Source organism: Moschus berezovskii, chromosome 1 (assembly GCF_049115385.1).
Source record: "Moschus berezovskii isolate FMDL1 chromosome 1, NW_MosBer_1.0, whole genome shotgun sequence".
Lineage (NCBI taxonomy): Eukaryota > Metazoa > Chordata > Mammalia > Artiodactyla > Moschidae > Moschus > Moschus berezovskii.
Genome location: NC_142460.1, coordinates 21,400,495 through 21,427,629, shown reverse-complemented (window position 1 = coordinate 21,427,629; position 27,135 = coordinate 21,400,495). Strand labels below are relative to the sequence as shown.

Sequence of the window (27,135 nt, the reverse complement as noted above, 5' to 3'; positions counted from 1 at the left end):
GATAACCACTCAACTGACTGCCATAATCATTTCATGATGTGTGTTAAGTCAAATCACTATATTGAATATCTTAAATTTATACAGTGCTGATGTCAATTATATCTCAGTAAAACTCGAAGGAAAAAAAAAGTAAAAGGAAAAAGAAATAATTAGAAGACTCTTCTGCTCTTAACAGCTTACAGACTAAATTTTGTCATTTCTAACAAGTGACTACTTCTGATGGGAGGGGGGAAAATTTCCAAAAACTTTACAAAGCATCAAACTGAGGGATAAAATTATACTATTTTGGGGAACATGAGATATATTTAAGATACACCTACATACCTATTGATACATAATAAAAACACATAAATAGAGTAAGTTGGGGAAAGCGAACATTCTAAACATTTAATATTACACTCACTAAAAATAGCCAGTATTTAGCAGTAATCACGGACACTTCAAAGACAAGGATTTTCCACATGTCCATGAAGAAAAGTCAATTTCATGTTCCATGGGATCTGCTATTCTCTGTAAGTCTTGGCTTTGTAAAACATATGGAAAAGAGCTGCCCCTTGAGAGTTGAAAATATAAAAGGTGATCAAAAAACAGTTAGAAATACCAGTCGTTTTGTTTAAGAACCTCAATAATAGCAATTTCCTCTCGTGACAACAAATTTGTCCTGACTCAACCAGGACAATTATCAAGGATTAAAATGCAAAGCAGTCCACATTTTAAGGGGTTCAGGGGCAGCGCAGCGGTGCTGTCAGAGCCTCAGGAGCTTTCCTCACAGCTTCTCTCGCACCATCTCCTAGCTGTGGCCTGGCCAGGAAGGCACGTCCCAGTGAGGGTCCACCAAGGCCACATCCAGGGCCCTAAAGGGAACCGCACAGAGGCCTCCCTGTTCTGTGAAACAGTGACTGAAGGGCTCGGTCTGGTTCTCCTGAGGACAAGCATCTGCTGTACGAGCATTTGTCACTGCCATTGCTAACAGCCTTGGCTGGCCCTGCTTCTCAGCCAAGGACTCAAAGGAGAGAAGCAGCAAGGTTAAGGAAACAGGTTCCCATTTTCAGCAAAGGGTTGACACGCAACGCTGAGACTGGTTCTCTCAAGCCTGGCCACCATACCAAAAGCCAGTCACACACCCAATTTAGGATTACAAAACGTTCGGCAACACCTGGACCCCAGTGCCACCTCGGGAAACAAAAACATGCGTGAAAAGCTTCTGCCACACACGTCATGGATGAACCTCATAAATACAACGTGGATAAATGGAGCTTCTAGAAAAGAGAGTGTTTAATGTCATTTAGATAAACTGCAAACATAGGACACTGGCCCCTACTGAGGGGGAAGGGGTACTGGCCAGCAAGGGGCCTGGGGGCTGTTGACTATGTTCTGTTCCTTGATCTGACTGGTGGTTTTCCCCCAACTCATACACACATAATACGACCTGTATGGGTTTCTATATATCACACTTCAACAAAAGTTTACTTAGAACATTGCTCATGCTCACTTATCCACCAGGGCAAAAGTAAATGGAATAATAACTTAAAGAAAAAACCAATATGAACAAAAGATTCATGACTTAATTCAACCACAATAAGCCTTTGGCCATATAAACGCTGTTCACAGACTTGTTTTATTCAACTTGTCCCTTTACTGCTAGTTTTCCCCTCCTGATGAATTCGTATGCTTCCCTTTATCAGATGATGAAAATTTGTTTAAAATATCCTGCTTCCATTTTGTTGCTGTTGCTGTTCTGGATCATAAGCAAGCAGCCCAGAGCAAAATTTAATGACCTAGTTTTTCCTGGTGTGCTTGTTGTGCATGTCTATTTGCCTGTCTATTTCTACATGTTTTAAAATATTCTACTTTAATGTGAGCGATTGTAATGTAACCAGTATTTTACGCTAGCGCAAATCCCTTCTGGTAGACATGATCTGCAAATGTTATAACAATAAAATGTAAAACGGGCTGTATTTCCCTAACTTGAAAGAGCATTTACTAGCTACCTCTCTTCACAAAAGGCCTTTCAGATCCTGTCCTTCCCCTACCCTCCTTTGCCCCAAAAGGGCAATATTCAAGATCCTGAGAACAGTCCTGATTTTACTATTTCTCTATTAAAGTGTTTTCCAAGCCTCTGCCTTATTGCCTCCTAAACACTCTACTGAAAGGCAGGGCAACAGACTAAATGACTTGCAGTAATTCACTGAAGTTGCATCATATTTTTAGACTGTGGAAAATCTATTTTCATATTTGATGAGAAACAGACTTAGCCGGCAGAGCCAAGGCATGGGGGAATCAAGAAGCATAGCAGACGTGGCTTCACCAGGCGCTGGTAATGGTCACCGCTGGCCATCGCCATCACCTGACACTCGCACTTGCTCTCTTGCAAAGAAGATTCGGCTCAGCCACAGAACCCAGTGTCCAAGGCAGGGGGTTTGCTCTGAGAACACAGCCCTCTCATTCTTCTGTCAGGAACTGAAGGGCAGTGGTGGAGGATCAGCAAATCTGGTCACAAGGAGCAACATTTGAGTATAAAAAGATGTCAGGTTTAGAGAATTCCCCAGTGGTCCAGTGGTTATAGACTCAGAGCTTTCACTGCGTGGGCCCAGGCTTCAAACAATAGGCAGGGAACTAAGATCCCACAAGCTGCATGGCCGGGGGAAAAAAAGATCAAATTTAAAAAAGGAGAACACAAGAGTGATCAGTGAGGAATGGTCTCCCAGGGCACCTAGTCTACGCGGCCATGGCAACCAGGAGGTCGATGTCAGGGACCCTCTCAGGCAGGTCCCCACGATGGGGACCAGTCCCCTGACTGGTCCCCACGATGCACCAGAGGGGGCCTAACACAGCAGAATGAATGAGGCTCCCGCCTGGGGCCACGCAAGGAGTGGTAACGACCACTCCTGCCGTCCCAGCCAGGAAGTGCCAGTGCAGGGGAGCTGGGACTGCCCTGGCTGGTGGTCACTGGGAGAGGGGATGAGGAGGAGAGATGGTGGAGTGACAAACAGGGGGCTGGATCAGAGCATCCCCAGGCAAACAAATGCTGCTGGACCTACACTCCACACCTTATACAAAAATTACCTCAAAAGAGGCCAGACTTAAATGCAAAGGCTACAACGATGAAACTTTCAGAAATAAACGTGGAGAAGTTCTTTGGGATGGAGGGATGGGCAAAGAGTTCTTAAGACTTGACACCAAAAGCTTGACCCATAAAAGGGAAAACTGATAAACTGGACTTCATCAAAACTGAAAACTTCTGCTCTTTGAAGAAGGGTGTTACGAAGGTGACAAGATAAGCTTACACACTGGGAGAAAATATTTGCAAACCACATATCAAATGAAGGACTCATATCTACCATATATAAAGAACCCTCAAAACCCAACAGTAAAAACAAATAAAACCCACCAGAATAAATGGGTAAAGGACATGAAGTGACATTTCACCAAAAAGGATTATAGCTAGTTATGACCAACCTAGATAAGTCTATTAAAAAGCAGAGACATTACTTTGCCAACAAAGGTTCGTCTAGTCAAGGCTATGGTTTTTCCAGTGGTCATGTATGGATGTGAGAGTTGGACTGTGAAGAAAGCTGAGCGCCGAAGAATTGATGCTTTTGAACTGCGGTGCTGGAGAAGACTCTTGAGAGTCCCTTGGACGGCAAGGAGATCCAACCAGTCCATTCTAAAGGAGATCAATCCTGGGTGTTCATTGGAAGGACTGATGCTAAAGCTGAAACTCCAATACTTTGGCCACCTCATGCGACGAGTTGACTCACTGGAAAAGATTCTGATGCTGGGAAGGATTGGGGGCGGGAGGAGAAAGGGACGACAGAGAATGAGATGGCTGGATGGCATCACCGACTCGATGGACATGAGTTTGAGTGAACTCCGGGAGTTGGTGATGGACAGGGAGGCCTGGCGTGCTGTGATTCATGGGGTCGCAAAGAGTCGGACACGACTGAGCAACTGAACTGAGCTGAACTGAAGTCACAAGATGTTCAACATCATCAGCTATTAGGAAAATGCAAATACATACAACACTGAGATAGCATTATGCACCGATTGTTGACAAAATGCCCCACACCAGCAGACCCGACCAGCCTGGGGATCAGACCCCGGTCTTCACCAGTGTGTACCTGTACATGTTTCTGTTCTTCCTTTCTCCCCGGCCCATTCACCTGAGAAGATTCCCACCCTCAGGGTAGCAGACACAAAATGCCATTTCAAAAATATACTTAAACCAAGAGAAAGCCAACCTTAGCAGGCTCTCACTCATTGTCAAAGACAAAATCTCTCATTTCAGTGAGAACTCAGAAAATGCTCTTGCCATTATAATTAGGAAAACATCAAAGACACACCCAGATTTTTAACTGCTACTTTGCTGAAAATTACTGGAAGGACAAGGTGAGAAGGCAGTTGAAGATCCTTCAAGAATTATTTTCAAGATTAAGGTCCTAATCTGGTAATTATGCGGGATTCCCAGGTGGCACAAAGTAAAGAATTTGCCGGCCAATGAGGGAGACACAGGAGACGCAGGTTCAATCCCTGGATCAGGAAGATGCCCTGGAGGAGGAAATGGCAACCCACTCTAGTCTTCTTGGCTGGGGAATCCCATGGACAGAGGAGCCTGGTGGGTTACAGTCGACGGGGTTGCCAAGAATCAGACACGACTGAGCGACTAAGCACACAGGCACTGGTAATTATGGTGAAGATTATGACCCCTCCACCCACGCTGGAAGACTGCGGTTACCTGGCCTGGTCAGCTCACTGAAGAGATGGAGGAGGAAGCAGGGGTCGTAAAGGTCACCGAGATCCACCGTGCTCCTGTCTTTAAATATTGGCTCCTGTGCATCCTGAAACAGCCCGGGACAGACAGAGACGTGCAGGTCAGCCTCACAAACACGATACCACGTGGGTGTTTGCCCACGATCACCTAGAGTTCAAATTATTCTGAACATTCAAGTGCACTAAAAAAAATGTTTCTATATGAAAAACAAACAGGGCTTGTGCATGAAATGATACCTTTGATATTTTCTTTGTGGAAAGAAGTTACAAAGGAAGTTAAGTGTGGCCAGTGCTGACAACTGATGAAGCTGGCTGATGGGTATATGGGTTCTGACCCTATACATTTGCAAATGGTTACAGTTTTACTTATAAAAAGTGAACAAATCACAAGCAAAACAGCGCTCATATTTCACACAGTTAAAGCCAGACGGCTCTGCCCCGGAGCCCCCCACACCTCAGGGGGCAGCAGCCTCCGGTTCTGGGGGAAGTGGAGGATGGTCTTCATCATGCGGTCGCGATCCAGCAGGCGGAGGATGTCCCCGACGCTCGGCTGCTGCCATAGTGATTTGCCCAGGCTCCGGCACGTCTTCTGATGCTCCACGGCCGCTGGGCCCCACAGCAGCACCCTAGAGCCGGCAGTCACAGAGGTGATGATGGTGGAGACCACTGTAGGCAGCTCTGTTGGGCAGCTGACATGCCAGGTGTAAGGTGTTCTATCCCCATCATAACATAGGGGGAGGTGGGGGTGATGGAGAGGCTGACGACAATAAGGGTGGGGGTGACACAGTTGGGGATGACGGAGGCCAACGCTTGTGGAGGGTCCACGATGTGCCAGGCCCTAGTCTAAGTCTGTGTATTAATCCACTTAATCTGCACACAAGTCCCATAGGTGAAAGTCGCTCAGTCGTGTCCAACTCTGTGCGACCCCATGGACTATACAGTCCATTGAATTCTCCAGGCCAGAATACCGGAGTGGGTAGCCGTTCCCTTCTCCAGAGGATCTTCCCAACTCAGGGATCAAACCAGGTCTCCTGCATTGCAGGTGGATTCTTTACTAGCTGAGCCAAAAGGGAAGTCCAAGAATATTGGAGTGGGTAGCCTATCCCTTCTCCAGTGGATCTTTCCCACCCAGGAATCGAACCTGGGTCTCCTGCCTTGCAAGCAGATTCTTTACCAACTGAGCTATGAGGGAGGCCCAAGAATCCCATGAGGTAGGTACTATTATCATCCATACTGGGGGAAAAGAGACACAGAGAAGATCTGGGAAGTTGGTCAGCTGGTCCCCTGCCCAGCTGATAAGTGGCAGAGCAGGAATTCAAACCTGGAGAGTCCGAGCTGGACATAGCGGCAGAATCCTGGAAGTTTGATGATGCTCTACTTATATAAACCCGTCCCCATTCCCACATAGCCGTAAGCAGACCAGGTGCGCCCACACAGCCTGTGAGCATCCCCACCTCTAGGGTCCCCATCTCCACTTTTCACACCACTGATTGCGATGGAAACTGCCCAGTGAGGTCACCTTGCCTTCTTCCTGGAAAGCGACTGAACCCATTTGCACCCCAGGGCACCCTTGTGGACTTTGTGACCCAAGAGGGGTTTTCTGAAGCCGAGGGGTGGATGGGTGGGCAGCTTGCTTGTAACCGTGAGTGAAACCGCTCCTGTTTTCTCTCCTCTCCCTCACGTACCCAGGGGCTATTTATTCCAGAAAGAATACAACTGATATAGCACCAACTGCAAGGCCAGCAAGAGGGTGAGGCCGTGGGGTGGGGGGAGGGAGAGAGAGTGTTTATTCACGACCTGGGTGCTCTGAGGATGCAGAAAAGGGTTGTTTCTTTTTACTGTTTGTTGTCTTTTGGGGGGGGGGATGGGCAGTAGGGGTGGTTAATACATCTTTAATCTTCAAAAACAAAAGTATTCTACAAGGGAAGTATTTTTTCCCTTTCCCTGCAGAGTTCTCCTGAACTATTTTTCTTGGCCCAGTCAGTTAACTTCCTGTCTCAGTACACAGAGCTCTTCCTTTGTACTGGGCAGAGGCTGGGGTGCTGGTCTCACACTAAGGAGACAAGAAACCAGGGCCGCGAAAGAGGACCTGCTCAGACGCTGCCTACGAACAGCTGAGCCCCGGGCCCTGGGGAGCTGGGCTCAAAGCTGTGCTGGCCGAGGAGCAAGCAGCCCCTGGGAACCCGGGAGAGACAGACAGAGAGGCCGACAGACAGACAGACACAGGGAAAGAGTGACAGAAAGGAGACAGAGCCCGCACACGTGCGCACACGGACGGGGAGAGAGCAATGAACACCCAGCCAGCACGCCCCGCTCCTTCCCCACACCCATGCCCAAGGCCACCCACCTAAGGGCTGGCAGAGGCCACGGCTGACCCGCAGGGGGGCGGGGGCGTCCGCGCGGCCGAGGGCAGAGCAGGCCCGCCGGCGCTGCAGTGCGAGTGGAGGGCCCCCGCCCGCGTTCACCCCCGAGGCCGGCCTGGGTGTGCAGCGCCCTGTGCAGGGCCTTCGGGGTCTGCTGCTTGAAATCGCCAGCGCGGCACCCACCTGAAGCTGACGAGGCTGTGGTTGTTCTGTTCGTAGGCCCGGAGGAGAAGTAAGATCTTCTGGTCTGAAGGCAGCTGAGGGTCAGTTTAGAAAGCCTCCTGGTGGCTCCCCTCAAGGCCCCCCATATACTTCTGGCCACAGTGGTTGGTTCCCATACCCCGGAGCCACACCCCCTGGTCCCCACATTCCTGGGTCCCAACCCCCGATCCCCAAACTCTCCTGAGTCACAGCACCCTGTCCCACACCCCCCGGTCCCACTCCTGGTCCCCACTCTCTCCTGGGTCCCACAGCCCGTCCCCAAACTCACCCAGGATGCTAAGTGAGGCACCATAGGCCCCAAGGAGCACCGCGAAGTGGCTGCTCGCACAGACAGAGGGGCACAGCCGCACCAGCACCGCCATCAGGTCCACCAGCGCTTCTGGAAGAAAACACCACCGAGCTGCCCAGCAGTGCAGGGCTGAGCAGGCGCAGAGTCCCAGCAGAGGAGGAAGTGTTTCTGGGAACATAAATGCTTGAGATACCCTTCTCTGGACAACACTGGGCTGAGAACTGCACCTGGTCCTTCTCTACGTTTTCGTTTTTTTTTTTTTTAATAAAAGCACCCTGACAACCATCTCTCTCCCTGGGTCTTTGGTACCAGCCTCTCCTCAGTCTCCTCCTAAACTTTGAGCCAACAGATTTAAAAACCTAAACCTTTTTCTCCATGATCATGTTACCGAAATCTCTACTATTTCTACTCTTGCTGGAAAAGGGGGAGAGCCTTTTTACTTTTTTCTACTGACTATATTAGGAACTTGGGTAATGGTTCTCTCCAATTCAGCATTTTATTATAGTTGACTCTGCAGCGCTCTCTCACACTTTGGAGATGTCAACTTGTCTCTAAACAGCAGGATATGACTTCAGGAGGGCAGAACCCTTCAGACTTCTGCTGTCTCCCACAGCCGTCACCATGCAAAGTAGGCGCTCAGTGAGCTGGAGAGGAAGCAGCCAAAGCCGGGGCTCTAAGAGGCCCCAGTGGGGACCCAGCAATGGAGACCTTGGAGCGCTTCGCCCCTGGTCAACGTTTCAGTCACCACATTAAGATATCTCACACAGCTGAACAATTTCTCCCAGGTCAGACACCCCCTCCTAACTTTCCGTAACTCCCAGGTTTTAACACTTGCTCATGATATGGCAGAAGACCTTAAACCTGACTCCTGTAAGCCAGAATAGGCTCTAAAAAGAGGTGTACGCTTGCTATGTGACCTGAAGTCAGAGGAAACGCTTCTAGAGCTTGAATCTGACGGAAACGAAATGTTCAGATTATTGTTGTTTAGTTGCTCAGTCGTGTCTGACTCTTTGCGACCTCATGGCCTGTAGCCCACCAGGCTCCTCTGTCCACGGGACTCTCCAGGCATGAACACTGGAGTGGGGTGCCAGTCCCTCCTCCAGGGGGTCTTCCTCCTGCATCGGCAGGCGGATCCGTCACCACTGAGCCACTGGGGAAGCCTTCCATGGGCTCTTCCAGGTCCAGGGACAGAACTCGCATCTCCTGCATTGGCAGGTGGATCTTTTATCACTGAGCCACCCGGGAAGCCCACGGGAAATGTTCAGCTACTGCTTCCTCAGCTCTGAGAACACGTGGGCGCTAAGCTCCAGTGCACAGCTAGCTTGATGGATTGTGTCTGGAGCGGGGAGCGGGTGGGGAGGCACCTCTCCCGGGTCTGTCTGTGGGCTCCTCCTCCGCGGCCCTCAGCAGGGTGGGAAGGAACAGGGAGTGCTGGGTGAGCATCATGTGGATCACTGGGAGCTGTGTGAGCTGCGAGCGCGCGGGGCTTTCCGGGAGGTACAAGAGCTGCACGGCGGCACCCAGGGCTTCCAAAAATGCGCGGTCCTGATACCGAAACCTAGGGTGCAAGAACGGAAGGGGAGCCACAAACAGGAAGAAAACCTATTATTCCTCAGCATTTTATTAAGGAGATCATCCCGCGTGCCTCAGAGGTGAGAATTCCAGAGCGCACAGTCATTCACCCCTACCCCGACTACCCATCGGACACCGAGCCGGCGCGCATCACAGGGAGCGCTTCTGAAAGCAATGGCAGGATGGAGCTTGCTTCCCTTCTCGACGGTGCAAACTCCCAGTGAACTTCCTGCTTAGCTGCAATGCCAGGAGGCAGCCTGAATAAAGCTGACCCTCAGCCCACCCGCCAGGGCAGCCTCCTTCCTTCCTTCCAGCTCTCAAAACACCCCTCTGATGGCTCAGAAGTTCTCATCTTAAATCCCTTCAGAACCAATGAAGGAAATGACAGCATCTTGCTCTGGGAAAGAAGGTTTCAGCCATACGTGAATATTGTTAAGAAGCACTGGGCACTCCGTGAGCACTCTAGAAACACAAAGTAACCAAAGACTCAAAGAAATGTCGCCAGGTCACGAAGGCAAGCCTCGGTTACCATTAACCTCTGACCTGCCTTCACTTATTTTCTTCTTAGTGTTTTTCCGTTTCAGGTGGATGGATATAATTAGGGAAATGAAAATTAGAGCCACAGTGAGACACTGTTTCATGACTACCTGAGTGCCAAAAAGAAAGTCTGACCGCACGAACTGCTGGTGAGGATGTGAGGACAACATGAACTTCTACTCCATGTTATGACAGCAAGAAAGTCTTGGGGAACAAATGGACAAATCTAGTAAAACTGAAGCTGTGCCCACACTAAGAGCCAGTGAGTGCTCCCCTGCCCAGAAAAATCTGGCATCGGGCACACGGAGACATGAGACACTCACTGTCAGGACGCGAGGGAGGCGGGAAGGAGAGAGGGGCGGCTCCGTCCATCAGCAAGCGACCAGCTAAATGAGCGGGGCACAGTCTGAAGACAGAATGACCCCGGGCAGTGGGAAGGAATGACCAGGACCATCTCCATGTACCGAAGAGGGTCTCAACAAGGGTCACCCAAAAACTTCTGAGTGCACCAAAGGGACGGTAAATTGATAGATCTGTGCACAATGTCAAACACAAAAAATACTGGGGTTTATTGTCTAGAGGTACACTGACATGCAAAGAAGTGTTAAAAACACACACAGAGCCATGACAAAGTCAACCTCAGAGGAACGACACTTGGACGAGGGAGGGAAGAGAGTCCATGTGGACAGACAGAGAAAACTGTCAGTCTTTATTAAGTCTGGGTGCTACTATATTACTCTCTCCACACCTCTGGCTTTTACAAAAATACTTCGTTGTTTAAAGGCCGCTTCTCTCATCCTTGTTAGAAGCACATGCGTAACACGCAGCAGGTCATTTCCCTCCCCAGCACTGCTGTCTCGTCTGCCCAAAACGAGGGCAGCACCAGCTCCACCACCTCCTTTCTGCAATAACAGCTCCGACCCCACCCCCAGCAAGGACATTCACTGCCTTACTGAGCTGCACCAAGAAAACAAATTCCACTTACTTGAGTCCGGTCTTCACAAATTTCTGCCAATCACCAGGGTCAACTTCATTAAGTGAATTCTAGGAATAAAGTAAGTGAGAAATATGTGTAGAACATCTGAATTAACTTAAAATAGAGGACATGGGATTTAAACTATAGCCCTTCAGTAAATATAGAATATGTTTACCGAAGCAATTCACAAGAGCAAGCAGTCCTTTCTTCTTTGATTTTTTAAAAATTGTTATTTCCACTAGTACTTCTATCATTTTATTAGATACCTATGGTCACCAGTGACCGAAAAGAAATTCCTGAACAGTCCTGTAACTTCCCTGTTGTCCACCACTCCGAACAGCACTGATTGATTCGCAACACACACGCAAGTGCAGCCACATATGACTGCTTAAACACAAGAGCGAACATCCACCCAGGGCAAGACCACTGCGCACTAACAGGCCCATCAGAGGCCCACAGTCCCTGCCGTGGAGACAGTCTCCAAACACGCTCTGCTATGTCACACCACAAGAGTGGCTGCTCTGGGGGGGAGGGGACAGACCAGGAAAAAGCACCAGAGAGCTTTCTGGAATGATGAAAACCTGGGGAGGACTCTGGGGCATAGGGGTGTGTACTTGCCAACGGTAAACTACACACTTACGATCTTACATTGCACACGATGGAAGTCACACTTCGATTACAAGCAAAGGTCTATGGGGATGCTGTTGATAGTGGGGTGGCTGTGCATGTGTGGGGCTGGGGGCACCTAGGAACTCTGTACTTCCTGCTCAATGGTGCTGTGAACCTAAATCTGCTCTAAAAAATTTTAGTCTGCTAAAAAGGAGGAGTGGGGGACAGCAAAGTGGGGGAGGGAGGGAGGCGTGCCCCGAGAACACAAATCTCTACACAGCACAGCCCCGCACCCCCGCCTCCCCAGCACAGCTCCTTCCAGGTCTCGGGGTGCTCCTCCTCGCCCCGAGTTCTGCTGTGCTGGGTTCTTATGTGCCGTAAGTTCAGTCCTGTAACACAACGCGGTAAGTCTGAAACGCAGGTTATAAACGCCAATACTTTGGCCACCTGATGCGAAGAGCTGACTCATTGGAAAAGACCCTGATGCTGGGAAAGATTGAGGGTGGGAGAAGGGGACGACAGAGGATGAGATACTTGGATGGCATCACCAACTCAGTGGACACGAGTTTGAGTAAACTCCGGGAGTTGGAGATAGACAGGAAGGCCTGGCGTGCTGCAGTCCATGAGGTCACAAAGAGTCGGACACGACTGAGGTGAATTCAAAGTTCTTTAACAGAACTGCTCAGGCACTGCAGCTTGATCTACAACCTATGAACATATTTATCACACTTAAAACCTTCCAGCTGGGGCTCTTCTCCTGAGGATTCCCTTTTAAGTCTTGGGTTCAGTGGTGACACACAAGTCAAAGGCTCTACTTTTAATACAACTTTACACCATTCAGTTCAGTCACTCAGTCGTGTCCGATTCTCTGCGACCCCATGCCAGGCCTCCCTGTCCATCACCTACTCCCGGAGTTCACCCAAACTCATGTCCATTGAGTCGGTGATGCCATCCAACCATCTCATCCTCTGTCATCCCCTTCTCCTCTTGCCCTCAATCTTTCCCAGCATCAGGGCCTTTTCCAATGAGTCAGTTCTTCACATCAGGTGGCCAAAGTATTTGAGCTTCAGCTTCAGCCTCAGTCCTTCTAGTGAATACTCAGGACTGATTTCCCTTAGGATTGACTAGTTGGATTTCCTTGCAGTCCAAGGGACTCTCAAGAATCTTATACAATGCTACAGTTCAAAAGCATCAATTCTTTGGTGCTCAGCTTTCTTCACAGTCCAACTCTCACATCCATACATGACCACTGAAATAACCATAGCTTTGACTAGACGGACCTTTGTTTACACCATGGGTTGAGGAAAAACTCACACACTAGCCTTCGGGATGTTAATTATTTCTGTGCAAAAATGTAACACTAAAAATGACAGAGTGAAGGCCTGAAACAGCTAAATAGTTCCAAATTTTATGAAAACTCTAAGCTCACTGAACCCAAAGCACTGAAAACCTGAAGAAAATGACACTAAGGCACATCGTCATCAAATTGTTTAAGAGATATAAGAGAAAAAAAATCCTCGAAGAAGCTGGGGGGGAAAGTTGTCATGTACAGCGAAACAGAGACAATAAGGAAAGATCTTTGGGCTTCCCTGATAGTCCAGTGGATAAGAATCCGCCTGCCCCTGCAGGGATCACGGGTTCGATCCCTGGTCTGGGGAGATACACGTGCTGCAAGGCCTGTGCACCGCAGCGACTGAGGCTGCAAGTCGAGACTTCTGAGCCCTCGTGCCCTCGAGCCCACGCTCTGCAACAAGAAAAGCCACTGCAGCAAGAAGCTTGTGACCCGCGACTAAAGAGCGACCCCCACTCACTGCCACTACAGAAAAAAACCTGTGCGCAGCAACAAAGATCCAGTGCAGCCAATAAATAATTAATTTTTTTAAATGAGAGGCTTCTTGTCAGAAATAAAGCACACCAGAAGACAGTAAAGCAATGCCTTCAAAATGCCTGAAGAAAATAAAAAACTGTTAACCTGGAACCTTGTACCCAGGGAGACTCTTCCTAACTCATTCTGAGGCCACTATTGCGCTGGGTCGCTCGGTTGTGTCTGACTCTTTGTGACCCCATGGACTGCAGCCCACTAGGCTCCTTTGTCCATGGGATTCTCCAGGCAAGAATACTGGAGTGGGTTGCCATGCCCTCCTCCAGGGGCTCTTCCCACCCCAGGGATTGAACCCAAGTCTCTCACATTGCAGGCCGCTATTGTCTGATCTCAAAGCCAGACAAGGATGTTACAAGAAAATAAAATTTTAAGCTTATACCCTTATGGACAGATATACAAAAATTCTTAATAAAATATCACCAAGTCAAATCCAAGAGTACATAAAAATGGTAATATGTCATGACTCAGTAGGTTTAACCTAGGAATGCAAAGTTGGTTTAATGTTCAAAAATCAATTAATATAATTCATCTTATTAACAGTCTACCACAAAACCAGATAACCATCTCAGGAGGTGCAACAAAAAAGCGTTTTGACAAATCTCTACATCCATTTCTGACAAAAGATGGCTCATCATTTCAGAGTTTGCCCTCTACCTGCCTTTCGCCTCTAAGACATGGCCCCTCTTATTCCCTGCTAGGTTGAACTCATGCCCCCAGCTTAAATGTATCTGTAAACCTCAGTTTGTCTATCTCCCTCCTTCCCTTATGAATCTAACCAGAGGCACCTACCAACAGTTCGTTTAACCTCAGTAGCATTTGCTTCTCCTGATCCTGGGTACCATCCTCCTGCTGGCCACCACTGAAGGAAGCAATTAGCCACTGTATACAGGCCTTCAGTAGAGTCTTTTTCCAGGCTTGCAGCTCTTCTGCCGACCCTTCCAGGGCGGCTGAGACGGCGTCAGCCACGACCCAGCTGCAGCAGGAGACAAAAGTCCAGGGTTCGAGGCTTTCGGTATAATCCAACATCACAATGGGCCACAAACACCCTGAGTCCTGGTCCCTACAACTCCCCAAACTCAGAAATCAGAGGCTTCGCCTGCCCTTTACTCAAATTTCAAAGATGTACCAGAACTTTATGACGAGGAGAAACACTATGAACACACCAGAGAAAGGATATACTGTCCAGACTCTGTCTAATCAAGCTACCTCAACCTCAACACTATTGACATTCAGGGCCAGATAATTCTTTCTTTGGGGGGAAGGGCCTGTCCTATGCATTACAAGATATATAGCTGTACCCTTGGCCTCTATCCTCTGGAAGCCAGAAGCTAGACTCTCCAGTCCCATATCGTGACAATAAAAAAATGTGAGACAATGCCAACTGTCCCCTGGAGTGGGCAAAATCACCCCTGACTGAGGACCACGGCTCTAAGGGACTCAGAACAATCCACTTATGGACATGGACTCGCTCCCGCCAGGATGCTGTTAAGATGGGTTCTCAGAGGAACTGCCTCCTCACTGGCTGACACAACCGCAGGGCAGCAACTTTCACAGTTTCTTAAGCACTACAGGGAAGGGGAAGCTGGGACGGGAAGGGCCATCAGATAGGTCTGAGCTTTCATACCTTGAGTGACTGGCTAGAGTCTGCAGCAAGCTGGGCAAGCAGTCCATGAGGGAACGCAGGTCCCTGGCTCTGGCAAACGGGACCAGTTGGGCCAGGATCTGCTGCAGCAGCCCGGACTCTGGGGGCCCGTCAGTGCTGAGAAGCCTGGTCTGCAGTGGCATCCACAGGGCCTTCCACAAGACAGGAATGACAGTGGAGGAAGCTGGGGAGGAGATGAACAGGAGAGGGGGTTCGGATGCCATGGAGCACCAGAGCCAACTTGGTGCTTTAGGAACCCTGTGACCTGGGTGAGGTTGCACTGGTGGCTCAAGGTGGGATCCCGGCGAGTTTTGATGCCATGGAAATTGACAAATGCTACACATCAGTCTCCCCTGAGAGCTGGATGTTAAAACATTCAGCAGCACGCCACTGGCCACCTGTCAACACTCAACCCTCGCAAGGACCGTTCAGCCCTGTGGGCCCCAGCTCAGAGGTCATGATGAGACGGTGAGCACTCAAGTGCTGAACTCACGCAGGAACAGGAGATGGGCAGGGAGAACCACAGGCCGTACGAGTGGAGGGCCTCTTACTTTGTAAGAACATATTTTTGTCATCGATGACATCAAGCCATGCAGCACAGAGGCAGAGCAGTGAGCTAAATGCCATTCACACATACTGGTAAAAAGGAATTAAACTGGGGTGATCAGAAAGTGCCTTGAATCTGAGACCCAGTGGGGGAAGAGAGAGAGCTGGGTGCGGCTGAATGGCTCCGTTCAGCAAGCTCAACCAACGTGCTGGACAATGGGGAAAGGGGCAAAGGACCCTCACCCGAGTGATCCCCTCTTCCCCTAGCGAGACCCAGATGGAGCTGCTCCTTCCTCGGCCCCCAGTGGCCACAGCTACTGCCCCAGCCTCCTCTGGGTAACTTGGAGTAGACTCGGGAGCTGAGGCAGACACCAGTGGTGAAAGAGAGCTAAATCGAACCCTGGAACGTGAGGCTCCAGGGCTTAAGGGTGGACACACAGGGCCCTCCCAGCTGCCCCCAGCCACCCCTTCCCATACCTTCTGCAGGGCGTGTGAAGCGCCCCTGCGTCCTGCCCTGCAGGTACACGTGGACGATGGGGAGGAAGTCATCCGGGGCCTCCCGCAGGCGGAGTCCGGAGCCGGCCTGCCGGCACCAGTGCTCGAAGCGCAGCTGGTGGGGCCAGCTGTGCTGCAGGAGCAGGGCCGCCGTGGCCAGGGCCGCCGACGTCCGCCGCGCCAGGCAGTCATCGAGCAGGGCCAGCCCGACCGCAGGGACCAGCGCCGGCTCTCTCTGCAGAGCCCCGAGGAGCACGGCGTCCAGCTCGGCCACGGCCAGCGCGGGCAGCAGAGCCGCCAGGCCCCGCACATGCTCGGAGGCCCAGAGGAGCTCCCCACTCCGCGGCTGCTCCTGGGCACGGCCGCTCAGCAGCTGGACCAGGGTCCTCCCGAGGGCAGTCAGCGGTCGCTCATTCCGGGGGTGCTGGGTGGGTCGCTGGGCCGCCAGGCGGGCATCGGGCAGACTCAGCAGGGCCAGGGTGACCTCCCGGAGCGGGGCGTCCTCCATGTAGGGGTGAAGCCCCCGCAGGGCCTCGAGCGGAGGGAGGAGGGTCTTCGGCGTCGGTGTGGCCGAGCCGGCCCTCGGGCTGCGCAGCTCGCGGAGGACGCTCTGGGTGACAGCCTCCGTGTACCTGGCCAGCAGGCCCAGCTGACCGAGGCTCCGCAGGGCCGGGGCACTGGCCACCAGCAGCGGAAGGATCCCCGAGCTGAGGCTGGCCGCCAGGAGCTTCACAAGGACTGGGCTGAGGGCATGCGGCGGGAGGGCCTGCCGCTCCAGGGCCAGGAACCAGCCCTCCAGTGTGGGGTGTCTGAGGACGGCCACCAGCACCTCCTCCAGCGTCTGGAACAGAGCCACAGGGCAGAGGCGTCAGCCACCGCCCTGCCAGCGGCTGCCCTCGAGCCGGACAGACAGCGGAGGGCACCTTTCCTCAGCTACCCCTGGCCTCAAGCTCAAGCTCCCCTGCCCTTCTTGGGGGGTGCCCACAGCACCCCAACCCAGACCCACTCAGAGCTGTGACCCCACTGGAACGCACCTCCTCCCGGATGAGACCAAGGGGCCTGGATTGTAACTCAGTTGGCGCCCCTCTGCCTGAGACCAGCAGGAATCTGATGAATGGAGGCTGAATGAACTAACTGTGCAGAGAAACTGCTCTCCAGGGTCACTCAGGCAGGCTGGGGCCACGCGGAGATGCCGACACGCGATTACAATCCGTCGTCTTCTGGTCTCTCCCTAGCAGCCCTGCCCTCGTAAGTAAATCTGGGCGAGGCGCGTGGGTACCACCTGACCACAGGGGCAGGGTGGCCCCCACTGAGAAGAGACTCTCTGGCTGAGGGAGCTGGGCAGGGCTTACACGGGCCAGAACTGAAGGTGAGCCTGCGTCCAGTCTCAGAAGGAGACCAGGCCCTCAGGGAACGAACTCTGGCCCCGAGACCAGTGGAAACCACTGAGCAGAGAGCAGCCGCGCACGCTTTGCTGCATCAGAGAGGGGGCTGATTCAGCCGTGCGCACACGGTTCCCAGACAAGGAGGCCGCCCAGCCCCTGGGGACAGAAATCTATTTTTCTCTTTATTTACTCTTCAGGGAATGGAAGAGGAGCCTATGAATTTGCCAACTGAGCTTTCCCAAGTGAAAACAGAAAGCCACAGATCAGGAGTGCTGTGCCTGACGACTGGCAAACAGGTGGTCCTGCACCAACACCCCACCCCCGCCCCGCCCCCAAAGCCCCCTTGGAGACCAGAGCAAGGGAGCCTGACATTTGATTATGAAATGAGGAACACGCCTGCTTCCTGAACCCCACATAACATCTCAAACGACAAAGGATGAGAAAGACTTGGTCGGGCCTTAGATAAGCAGCTGAAAGCTGAGCCACCAAGAGAAGGAGGCTCACTTTTCTCAGGCAGAGTGGTCGCTGGAAGTGTTCACGATGGAGGGCCGCACCCCTGCCCAGCCTTTACTCAATACAGGCCGCAACCCTTTACAAGGAAAAGATGCAGGCTGAGTTGTCAGTCTGCTCGGGGTGCACAGTGGGAAGGAACAGTGTTCGTAGAAGGGGAGTGTGAGCACCCAAAGTGAACGAGCTTCCCTCGGGATGGGGGTGGGGGTGCGGGTGGTGTTTAGTGTCTCCTCTAGTGGCCTCTGCTCTTCCCTGCTTCCCTGCAGTGAACAGGTACTAGCTTCCAACCAGAATGGAGGGAAAACCAGTGTCCATAACCTCCCAGGAGAAAGGCCAACAGGAAGGGGGAAGAAGGGTGGCCGTACCTTGTCGCTGGCCAGCTCCAGCGAGGCCACGGACTCCATGTCCACAAAGAGGTCGGACTCGGCCTGGGCGGCCTGGCACTTTTGCTGGTTCTGGGCGTCCAGCTGCTGGCAGTGGATGACCAGGCGCCGGAGGAGATCCAGGAGGAGCTGCAGCAGGGGCGGCCCCGCACTCCGGCCCAGCTGTGAGGAAGCCACACGACCCTCAGGCCTGGAAGGGTCAACACTCACCGCCAGGTGCCCCGGGGCAGAGCGGGCGACGCTGCCAGAAACCAGGATCAAAGAGGGACAAGGGGCTCAAAGGCCAACACCAGCAACACTGAAGTCATGTCTCAGTAAGACATGCGTGCTGAGTCGCTTCACTTGTGCCCACCTCTTTGCGGCCCTCTGGACTGTGGCCCGCCAGGCTCCTCTGTCCACGGGACTCTCCAGGCAAGAGTACCAGAGTGGGTTGCCATTTCCTCCTCCAGGGGATCTCTTCCCGACCCAGGGACCGAACCTGCGTCTCCTGCACTGGCAGGTGGTTCCTGACCACTAGCGCCACCTGAGAAGCCGTCTTAATTAAGACGTGTTCTCCTAAATCTTGATGATACACTGAGGTTTGTTTTGTCCAAGATGAAGGGGAAAGGCCCCCCTCAAAACCTAAACTAAAACTTTGGTAAGCCACCTCAGGGACTGAGCCACCAAATTTAAACTCATGAAGGAAGATGGGAGGCCTGGCCATGATGCTGACCTGGTCGGCCGTGGGCAGGGTCCCATCCTGACCGATCGCTGCCTGGGTGACCAAGTTCAGCTATGCTGGGCTCCCCATCTGGGATCTAGACCTCTGCTCCAGGGAGAATGGAGAAGGGTGCCTGAATTACAGGCCTGCCCAGGGCCCTGCGCACTGGCCACCACCCTCCCCATGTGCAGAATAAGCAGGGTGACAGCAGGGCCCTGGGATGCTCCAATCCACACTACCACTCAGTTCGGACCCGATCGGCAGAAGCCACACTCGCTGTGGGCGGTGATGCGGGGGACCAGGGGCAGCGCTGACCTGGGCGAAGTTCTCCACAGCACTCCTGATGTACAGCAGCAGGTGTTTGGCGGTGCGCAGGGCCTGGTGCACGGGGAGGCGCAGGAGGGCAGCCCGCAGCTGCGCCTGAACCCCCTCGTCCAGGAGCGGGAGCCCGCCCGGGCCCTGGCCTTGGTCCTGACTGGCGTAGGCCGTCTGCAGCAGGGAGGAGAAGGACGGGGCTGCGGGGCCCGGCGGGGCAGGGCTGCCCGAAGTCTGCAGCGGCTGGAGGGTAGCAGAGGCAAGATGGGAAGACGGATCAGCCCAGAGGGCCAAGGGCACGGAGTGTGGCGACAAGGACGGGTGACGCGCACGACAGGGGGGCGCTTCACAGAAAGTCACCCACTGATGCTGAAAACCACACGAGCCCGTCCAGTCCAACGCGCTCGGCCATACGTGTTTTACCCTAGTGTGCGTTCACGTGAGGGCGCCGGGTCGGGGAGGTTATTCACACGCCCCGGAGAACCGGAGCCGCCCGGGACAAAGATAGGACTTCACTCGAGTGGGAGTGACTGTGATCGATCCCTGCAGACTGGGAAGTCCTGCCCCGGGAAGGGGCAGCTCAGTGAGCTGCAGACCTTTCGAAGGCCTCCCCCAGGAGGATGGGATGACAGGGGCTGCACGGAAGACAGATTCCTGCAACTAGCCTGTCTCAAAGGGGTTCATCTCTTCTAACTTCATTCCCAACTGCCATCTTTATTCATCCCACGTGGCTTGTACTGTTATACCTCCAAACACTCCGCTTCCTAAGGCCAACACAACTAGGCTACGTGAGCCCTGAAACTCAGCGGGGCTGGAGGTGGGGCCAGCAGCAGCCATCAACCGGGAACCTGCTAGAGATGCAGACTCCTGGGCCGCACAGACCTGCTGAACAGACTCGCCCAGTGACTGAGTATCTGGGGATCCGGACGTACCCTCGTGGGTGGGAACGGCCTGTGCCCAAGCTCTACAGGGTGGACGCCGACCCTGGGAGCACCATGGCACAGACCGACTGCTGATCCACAGGAGCTGCTGTGAGGCTCTGACCAGCTCCTGACCACGGCCTGGCAGGCGGGAAGGCGGGGACGGCCGTGATGGGCCTGGGCTCTGGCACCCGGCTGCCTGGCGAGACCCTGAGTCCGCCACTGACTGGTGGTGGAGTCGCTCTGCACCTCCGTTTCCCCATGTGTGCGACAAGGGCAGGAAGTCCTGACCTTCTCTGAGTTGTGAGGGTTAAGTGGCGGAAAAGACACATGCTGCCCTTAGGGGGAGGCTCTGACAAACAGCCAACACGCCATCAACATGAGCTACTGCTACCAAGTCCATGAGGCAAGGAGTCCTGGGCTGCCTGCTTTTTTAAGCGCAGCCACAACTAAATGAAAACACAAAAATGCACACGCCAAGTGACCTTCCTGCCCCACTCAGCAATCCCCAGGCCTCTGCATTAGAGCCAGACCTGCAGCACCCCTTTTAACAACTTACTGACCACCAACATATTAATTCTTCTTTCACTGCCCGAATGTTATTGAGTGGAGTTATCTCAATGTTCACTTACATAACAAATGGCCAGCCACACCTGTTAACTTCTGCAAAAAGCTCCTAGTCAACAATGTGCTAAGAACACAGTCCTCACCAAGAGAAAATGGGTTTCCTTCTTTCCCTTTTTGCTTTTCCAATTTTAGCAGAATGTAGCTGGCTGGCGGCCTTCAGGGGCCAGGTCTGACTGCTGGGCACGCCTGGTCTAGGCGGTGCTGCGGTGCCTGGACGAGGGCCACAAGGCCAGCGTGTATAGACCGTGTAGAAAGGGAGAAGAAGGGAGCCTCTCCCCCGAGTCATGCAGCCAGTGGGGATTTCAATTCTGCCCCATCAGTGAGCCCCTTTGAATCTTGACATGTCAGCGGACCACCACTGCACTTCCTCTTCTAACCAAGGAAAATGAGAAGGTGAAGAAAGTTCACCCCGTGAGCTGAGAAAAGCTACGCAGCTGGGGTACAGGCTGCTGCGGCCCATGGGCAGGAGCCTCCGGGGTTTCCCAGGGAAAGGAAGGCCAGGTTTCCGCAGGGTCACCGTGGCTTACCAGGGCCTCACGGGCTGCCTCTGGGATCCAGAGGCTGTAGTATCTGTTGAACCAGGACAGCTGGCGGCGGCAAGGCAGGCTCGGAGGCTTCAACTGGTCATAAGACTGAAGCAGAAGACACAGGGCCAGCGGCTCTCTCTGGGTGTGGAGCAGGTCTGTAAGAACCCCGGTCAGATACTCCACGATGCTCTCTCCTGCGTGGGAGGAAGGAGTTTGCTGGGACCATCAGTCACCCCAACTCCCGCACGAACTCGAGACCCGGAAAGATTCATCCTGACTCTAAGGGATCACACGACCGCAATGGAAGGCAGAGGCTACCACTGCAGACCACACCAGACTTTTACTTAAACATACAGCACACAGTCAGACTGCAGGTGCGGACGCCCAGAAGTGGGAGACCCAGGCCCGGAAGAGGTGAGGCCAAGGCCTCCGGGATCTGCTTGATGCAAACCAAGCCGTGTCCTCTCTTCCTCAGCACACGGCCTCCCTGTAGTCAGCGGGGACCCCACAGACGGCTTAGCCGCTTCCGGGACTGGCCAGAGCACCCTGCGGGACTGTCCCCTCTCCCTTCCCTGTCTACAGGCATTCTGGGTGCTGTATGTTGAGACAGCAGATAATAAGATGGGAGCAGCCGTGACCTCCTTGACGACAACCACCCAGGAAAGCACCTGACCTGTCCTGGACAAGGTCAAGCAAGAGACCCTTAGTCCCTGAGCCACTGATGCCTTGGGATGTAACTGTTACTGCAGCAAATCCCGAACAACGCTGACTAAATGACACCACTGTGATCGGTGAGTTCTTCCTTTGGTCTGTATTTCCTGGACATCCAGGAAAGATGAAGGACTTGTCTGTTAGTTGATCAGTCGTGTCTGACTCTTTGTGATCCCATGGACTATAGCCCTCCAGAATCCTCTGTCCATGGGATTCTCCAGGCAAGAATACTGAAGTGGGTTTCCATGCCCTTCTCCAAGGGATTCTCCCGACCCAGGGATGGAACCCAGGTCTCCAGCACTGGCAGGCGGGTTCTTTACCATCTGGACCACCAGGGAAGCGCTCAGCATCAAGATAATCATGAATAAAGACCAAAGAGAAAACACTGGTGTGACAGCAGGTGTCTGCAGCCACACAAACACACAGTTTCAGGCTCATCTGTCAGACGACCCATTTCCCCGACAGCCGAGTCGGCCTCCAGACCCCTATTCCTACACATTGAGCTCCACCAGCTGTGCAGCTGCCACTTTGGTGGGTCTGAACCCTTGCTGCCTTGGGTGTGCAGCAATTATTTCCAGACCCCCTGGAAGCCTACCTCCTACCCTCCAGAGACCCAGCTGGCCTGATGCACCCAGAATACCCTGACCACGCACAGGTACCTGCTTCGCTTTCTGTCCCAAGGAGCAACTTATTCCTGGCCTCCAGGGCGGCGGGGACCACAGCACTGAACGGGAACGTGAGAAGGATCATGTCTTCATTCAGGACGAAGCCAACCTCCTCATCCAAGCCTTCGCTGCCCTCCACCAGCACATCCACCATGTCGAGGACATCTGGAGATGGAAACGGGAGCCGGGGAACCAGGCCCAGGTAAAGAGGCACTGACGGTTTCTACGGCAGGAAGCCCCCAGGGAGGGCACGAAAGAGAACACTTGCACAAAGAGGAACAAAGAAAAGCTAAACTTCTCTTGGGGGAAAATGCTTAATGTAATGTTTGATTCTAAACAGATATGGTATTGTCTGTAAAAATCTTCATTATCTCTGCCAGACAAAACGCAGGATTATCCACTCAGGTGATAATGGGTTGACGTTTCCTCAGGTGACACTGAGAAAAGCCCACAAACGTCAACCCGGATAGTCAGGGAAAGAAGCCAAAATCTGAGAAGCAACAAGAGTGTAAAAAGGCTAACACACAGACAAGGGCCAGAGGGTCTGGAGTCAGACTCTGACTTTGCTGCGCATTCGCTGTGTGAGGCTGAGCAGGCCGCTTAGGCTCTCTGCGCCTGAACAGCCTTGTCCAGACCTGCAATGAGGGAAACCTGCCTGCTCTGGAGCTGCTTACGAGGTCATGTTACAAGTCAGGGTCTGTAAAGCGCTCAGAACAGCACCTGACACAATGTAAACACTGCGCAAACGAAAATAACGCAGCGGGTAAGCCCCTGGACGCGTCTCCAGCTACAGAAACAAACAAGGGGGTTCCCAACTCCAGAGAGGGCTGACCTCTGACACAAAGGAAGCAGGGGACATCTGCCCTCTGCACGAGGCTTCAGAGGGCCATTCTGCCGTCTGTCTCTAACAGGCCGCCGTGGCTGCCTCTTCAGAAGCCCTAGGAGCACTGGGGAATGGCACCTACCGTCAATGTGGGAGACGGGAATGCTGGCGTCATCGGCGTCCTGCCGCGTCCCGGAGGCCTGCAGGGCGCTGGCTTCCTGGACGAAGTCAGACGCCTTGTCCGTGTACGAATACGGATTCGCCACCAACGTCAGCAGGACCTGAGCATTGAAGAGTCAAGTGGGAAGTGTGCAGACAGCCACAGGGGGGATGGAAAGTGCCACAGGTGAGATAAAGGGAAGAGCAAGAAGCTGAACAGGCCTTAGTAAGAGCAATACTCTTGCTGCCAAGTTTTTAAAATACACTTTCTGTTGTAGAACTTTAAAAAAATCTTCTTTTCACACTAGACTGTTGCTTTTAATACTGCTTTCAGTATACCACTGTGGGCTTCCCTGGTGGCTCAGATGGTAAAGAGTCTGCCTGCAATGCGGGAGACCTGGGTGTAAGCCCTGGGTTGGGAAGATACCCTGGAGAAGGAAATGGCAACCGACTGCAGTATCCTTGCCTGGAAAATCCTGTGGATGGAGGAGCCTGGCGGGCTACTGTTCAAGGGGTCGCAGAGTCAGACACGACTGAGCGACTTAACTTTCACTTTAGTGTACCACTAATCCCTCCTGTGAAAACGAATGCCCCAAGGGAAGTTAAATAGCACTCGGTGATATATTCCCATTTTACAGATGCTAAAACTAAGTAGTTTCTCATGTCTCAGCAAGAATAAGGAAGTGAGCCAGGAAGAAAGGCCTCTTAATTGCCTAAGAAACGCCTTAAATACACTAAGGATCACTGAGTACATCATCCTGAACGCTCCTCTACACGGGAAATAGGTGCTCACACGTTCCAAAAACTGAATCACGGCCTCCTTCTTCTCCTCCGCCGTGTCATCCAAGTGCTCCAGCCACAGTTCCAGCTCTGGCCAGGTGTGCTCAAACACACCAGTGTCCCGCAGGATCTGTTGGGAGGCAGACAGCGGGGGTAAGTCAGGGCAGAACCCCACTTTCTGAGGTCTCGGTCTCCTCTTGCCCCCCGGGGAGTGCACACGGGGCTGAAGTTCCATCCGCCTCTCCTCCGGAAGCTCCAGCTTGGAACAGCACTCCCCTCTGCCAGCGACAAGACGTGGCTCTGGGCTCCATCACGGAGAACGCAGCCCCTCGTCTTGTTGCTTGTTCCTTCCCTTCGACTTCTAAAACACCCAGCTGCCACCGGCAAGTCTGACTTTCAACCTGGACTTGATCCTCAGCCTGTGCGAGATTCCTCAAGACAGAGCCAGCCAGCCACGCCATCTCAGCGTGGGCCCTCAAGACCCAGGCCTGGGCTGGAAGCACCGCCGTTTCTAAGGAGGGGAGAATGTGTTTCGAGGCAGGACTTGGTGAAGCGACAGCCCCATGTGGTCGAATGACAGGACTCGGGGTCTCGGGAGCGCGAGCCCCGCACTGAGGGAGAGCCTGGCAGGCCCCTCCGCCCACATGCAGGGAGCGGTCGTGAGATCACACACCTGCACAGGCATGCAGAAGCCAGAGGTCAAGGCCCAGACATTCACGTCCTCCGGGCAGCTCATGTGAGGTCCCAGTGCCAGCGAGACAACCGGCACTTCTATGAAAGGTGAAGTCTTTGTGCCCTAAACTTTTCTCTAGTGGTTCAGATAGTTAATCAATCTGCCTGCAATGCAGGAGACCTGGGTTCGATCCCTGGGTTGGGAATGGCAACCCACTCCAGTATTCCTGCCTGGAGAATCCCCTGGACAGAGGAGCCTGGCGGGCCCAAGTCCACGGGGTCACAGAGAGTTGGACATGACTGAGCGACTAACCTACCGGACACGATGAATGCGATTTTGTAGCAATGCCCCCCCCGCCACCCAACCCCTGCCAGAGCAGAACCAAAGAACTGGATTTCCTAACGCTGCAGTAAAGACCTAAAGCAGTTTTGGAAAACAAGGTCAAGTTAAAGAAAGAAGAGACACCAACAAACTCATCTCCTTCCTCTAACTTTGGTGACACTTGGGCTGTGGTGATGGCCTAAGTGAAAAGGCTGAAGCTCTGGAGAGGGCTGAGTCTGGAGATGAAGGCCGGGGCATTGCCTACTAAACTGGTCCCCAGAGGGCAGGGAATCTAATGTTTACTGAGCCCAGACTGTGCCGAGCATGGCCTACTGCTTGATCACATGTCATTTCTTCTGCAATTCTACTTTTGTTACTCCCATTTGCCACGAGAAAGCTAAGTTCCGAGAGGTTAAGCAATAAGTCCAGTGCCACCATGAAGGGGCAGAACCAGGAATCAAAGTGCTGGCTTTCCCCATTTCACCAGGCTGCCTCTTGGGACACAACCAGGTGAAGGCAGAATAAATTACAGCTGTCATAAAACCCTCTCTCCTTAAATTATATCGGTCCTAATACATTCTTAATTTAGCAAAGACTGTGAAATGCATCCAGAGCTAGGAACTGGTACAGAAAAGGCTCACCTTCACAATCAGAAGTTTGGTTGATGACTTGAGCTGTGAATGGCCACTGGTCACAAACATTTTCATCAGTAAGTAAAACACTGATCGCTTGCCTCCAATGATTTCTGCATCTGGGCCTTCCTGGAGTTTGAATGACAGAAAGTTATAAACATAACAGAGGTCACTGCTGCTGAGTGTACAGATACTACAGGCCCAGGCTTCTCTCCAGCCTCTCGCCTCATCTCAACCATGCCTTGGCAAGCCTGCTGGGACGTCAGACACGCAGAACCTCCGAGGTCAGCAGGCTCAGCCCCCTAGCCCCCGACAGCAGCGGCAGTAACAACAGAGTCACAGTAGGAAGCAGAGGCCCTTCGGGAGCTTCACAGACGCTGACCCGCTTTATCCCCCAACAAGCCTGAGCTGGGGGTGACTGCCACCCATTTGCACAGTGCGGACGCTGAGACGCAGGAGGCTAACGGGCAGTTTTAAGGACTGAGGTGGGACTCAAGCCCGGGAGCCCGGGAGTAGATGCAGCTCCGGCCAGAGGCCGGCGGGGAACCACACCACCCGGGGCTACCTGACTCCACCTAATGCTGCACTCGCTGCATCTCAGCAAGATACCGGTGCTGATGCAACTGGTCCCTTTACACACGATTCAGACTCTCAGAGGCGTCTGGGCTTTGAGCACAAGGAGCTCCAGACCCCGCCCAGACTCTGTGTCTTTCCGGAGAGTTCCTGAACTGCTGATCTGAGCCCGAGGAGCTGGCATTCACAAAGCCCAGCAGACCCTTATTAAAAGCAAAAACTGAAGCACAGCCTATAAACTACTATGTTAATACCAGCTCTTTCAAGATAAGAGGCCTCTCTGCTCACTTTCCAACTAAATCAGCGAGATCTCAATGGTCCGGGTCAGCTGGGATGATAAACGCGTCGTCTCTCTGCGGTCCTGGCACTGACTTCACCGGGTTGAGAGCAGGCTCTGGGCCATACCCCCTGGGTCCCGTCCTGGATCCCCCAGGACCCTAAAAGTCTCCTAAGCACTCTGAGCTCCAGCTGCCTCTGTCTGGGAGTGGTGGTAGATGAGACAATACATAGAACCCTCGTGCCAAGCCT

At 52.8% G+C, this 27,135-nt stretch overlaps 1 protein-coding gene across 3 annotated transcripts in view; it reads right to left on the bottom strand.

The window, feature by feature from the left end:
• Positions 1 to 27,135, bottom strand: part of URB1 (URB1 ribosome biogenesis factor) — a 77,489-nt gene that overhangs the window by 16,316 nt on the left and 34,038 nt on the right. For all 3 annotated transcript variants that reach the window (XM_088835832.1, XM_088835834.1, XM_088835839.1), the window contains exons 15-30: positions 26,044 to 26,163; positions 24,422 to 24,538; positions 23,612 to 23,750; positions 22,641 to 22,811; positions 21,271 to 21,464; positions 19,197 to 19,439; positions 18,164 to 18,343; positions 15,886 to 16,744; positions 14,845 to 15,046; positions 14,010 to 14,193; positions 10,739 to 10,797; positions 9,009 to 9,202; positions 7,624 to 7,734; positions 7,317 to 7,380; positions 5,225 to 5,396; positions 4,736 to 4,838 (exon numbers count right to left, since the gene is read on the bottom strand). In XM_088835832.1, the coding sequence (XP_088691958.1) occupies positions 4,736 to 4,838; positions 5,225 to 5,396; positions 7,317 to 7,380; positions 7,624 to 7,734; positions 9,009 to 9,202; positions 10,739 to 10,797; positions 14,010 to 14,193; positions 14,845 to 15,046; positions 15,886 to 16,744; positions 18,164 to 18,343; positions 19,197 to 19,439; positions 21,271 to 21,464; positions 22,641 to 22,811; positions 23,612 to 23,750; positions 24,422 to 24,538; positions 26,044 to 26,163 (3,112 nt within the window). The remainder of the gene's footprint in view (positions 1 to 4,735; positions 4,839 to 5,224; positions 5,397 to 7,316; positions 7,381 to 7,623; positions 7,735 to 9,008; positions 9,203 to 10,738; positions 10,798 to 14,009; positions 14,194 to 14,844; positions 15,047 to 15,885; positions 16,745 to 18,163; positions 18,344 to 19,196; positions 19,440 to 21,270; positions 21,465 to 22,640; positions 22,812 to 23,611; positions 23,751 to 24,421; positions 24,539 to 26,043; positions 26,164 to 27,135) is intronic.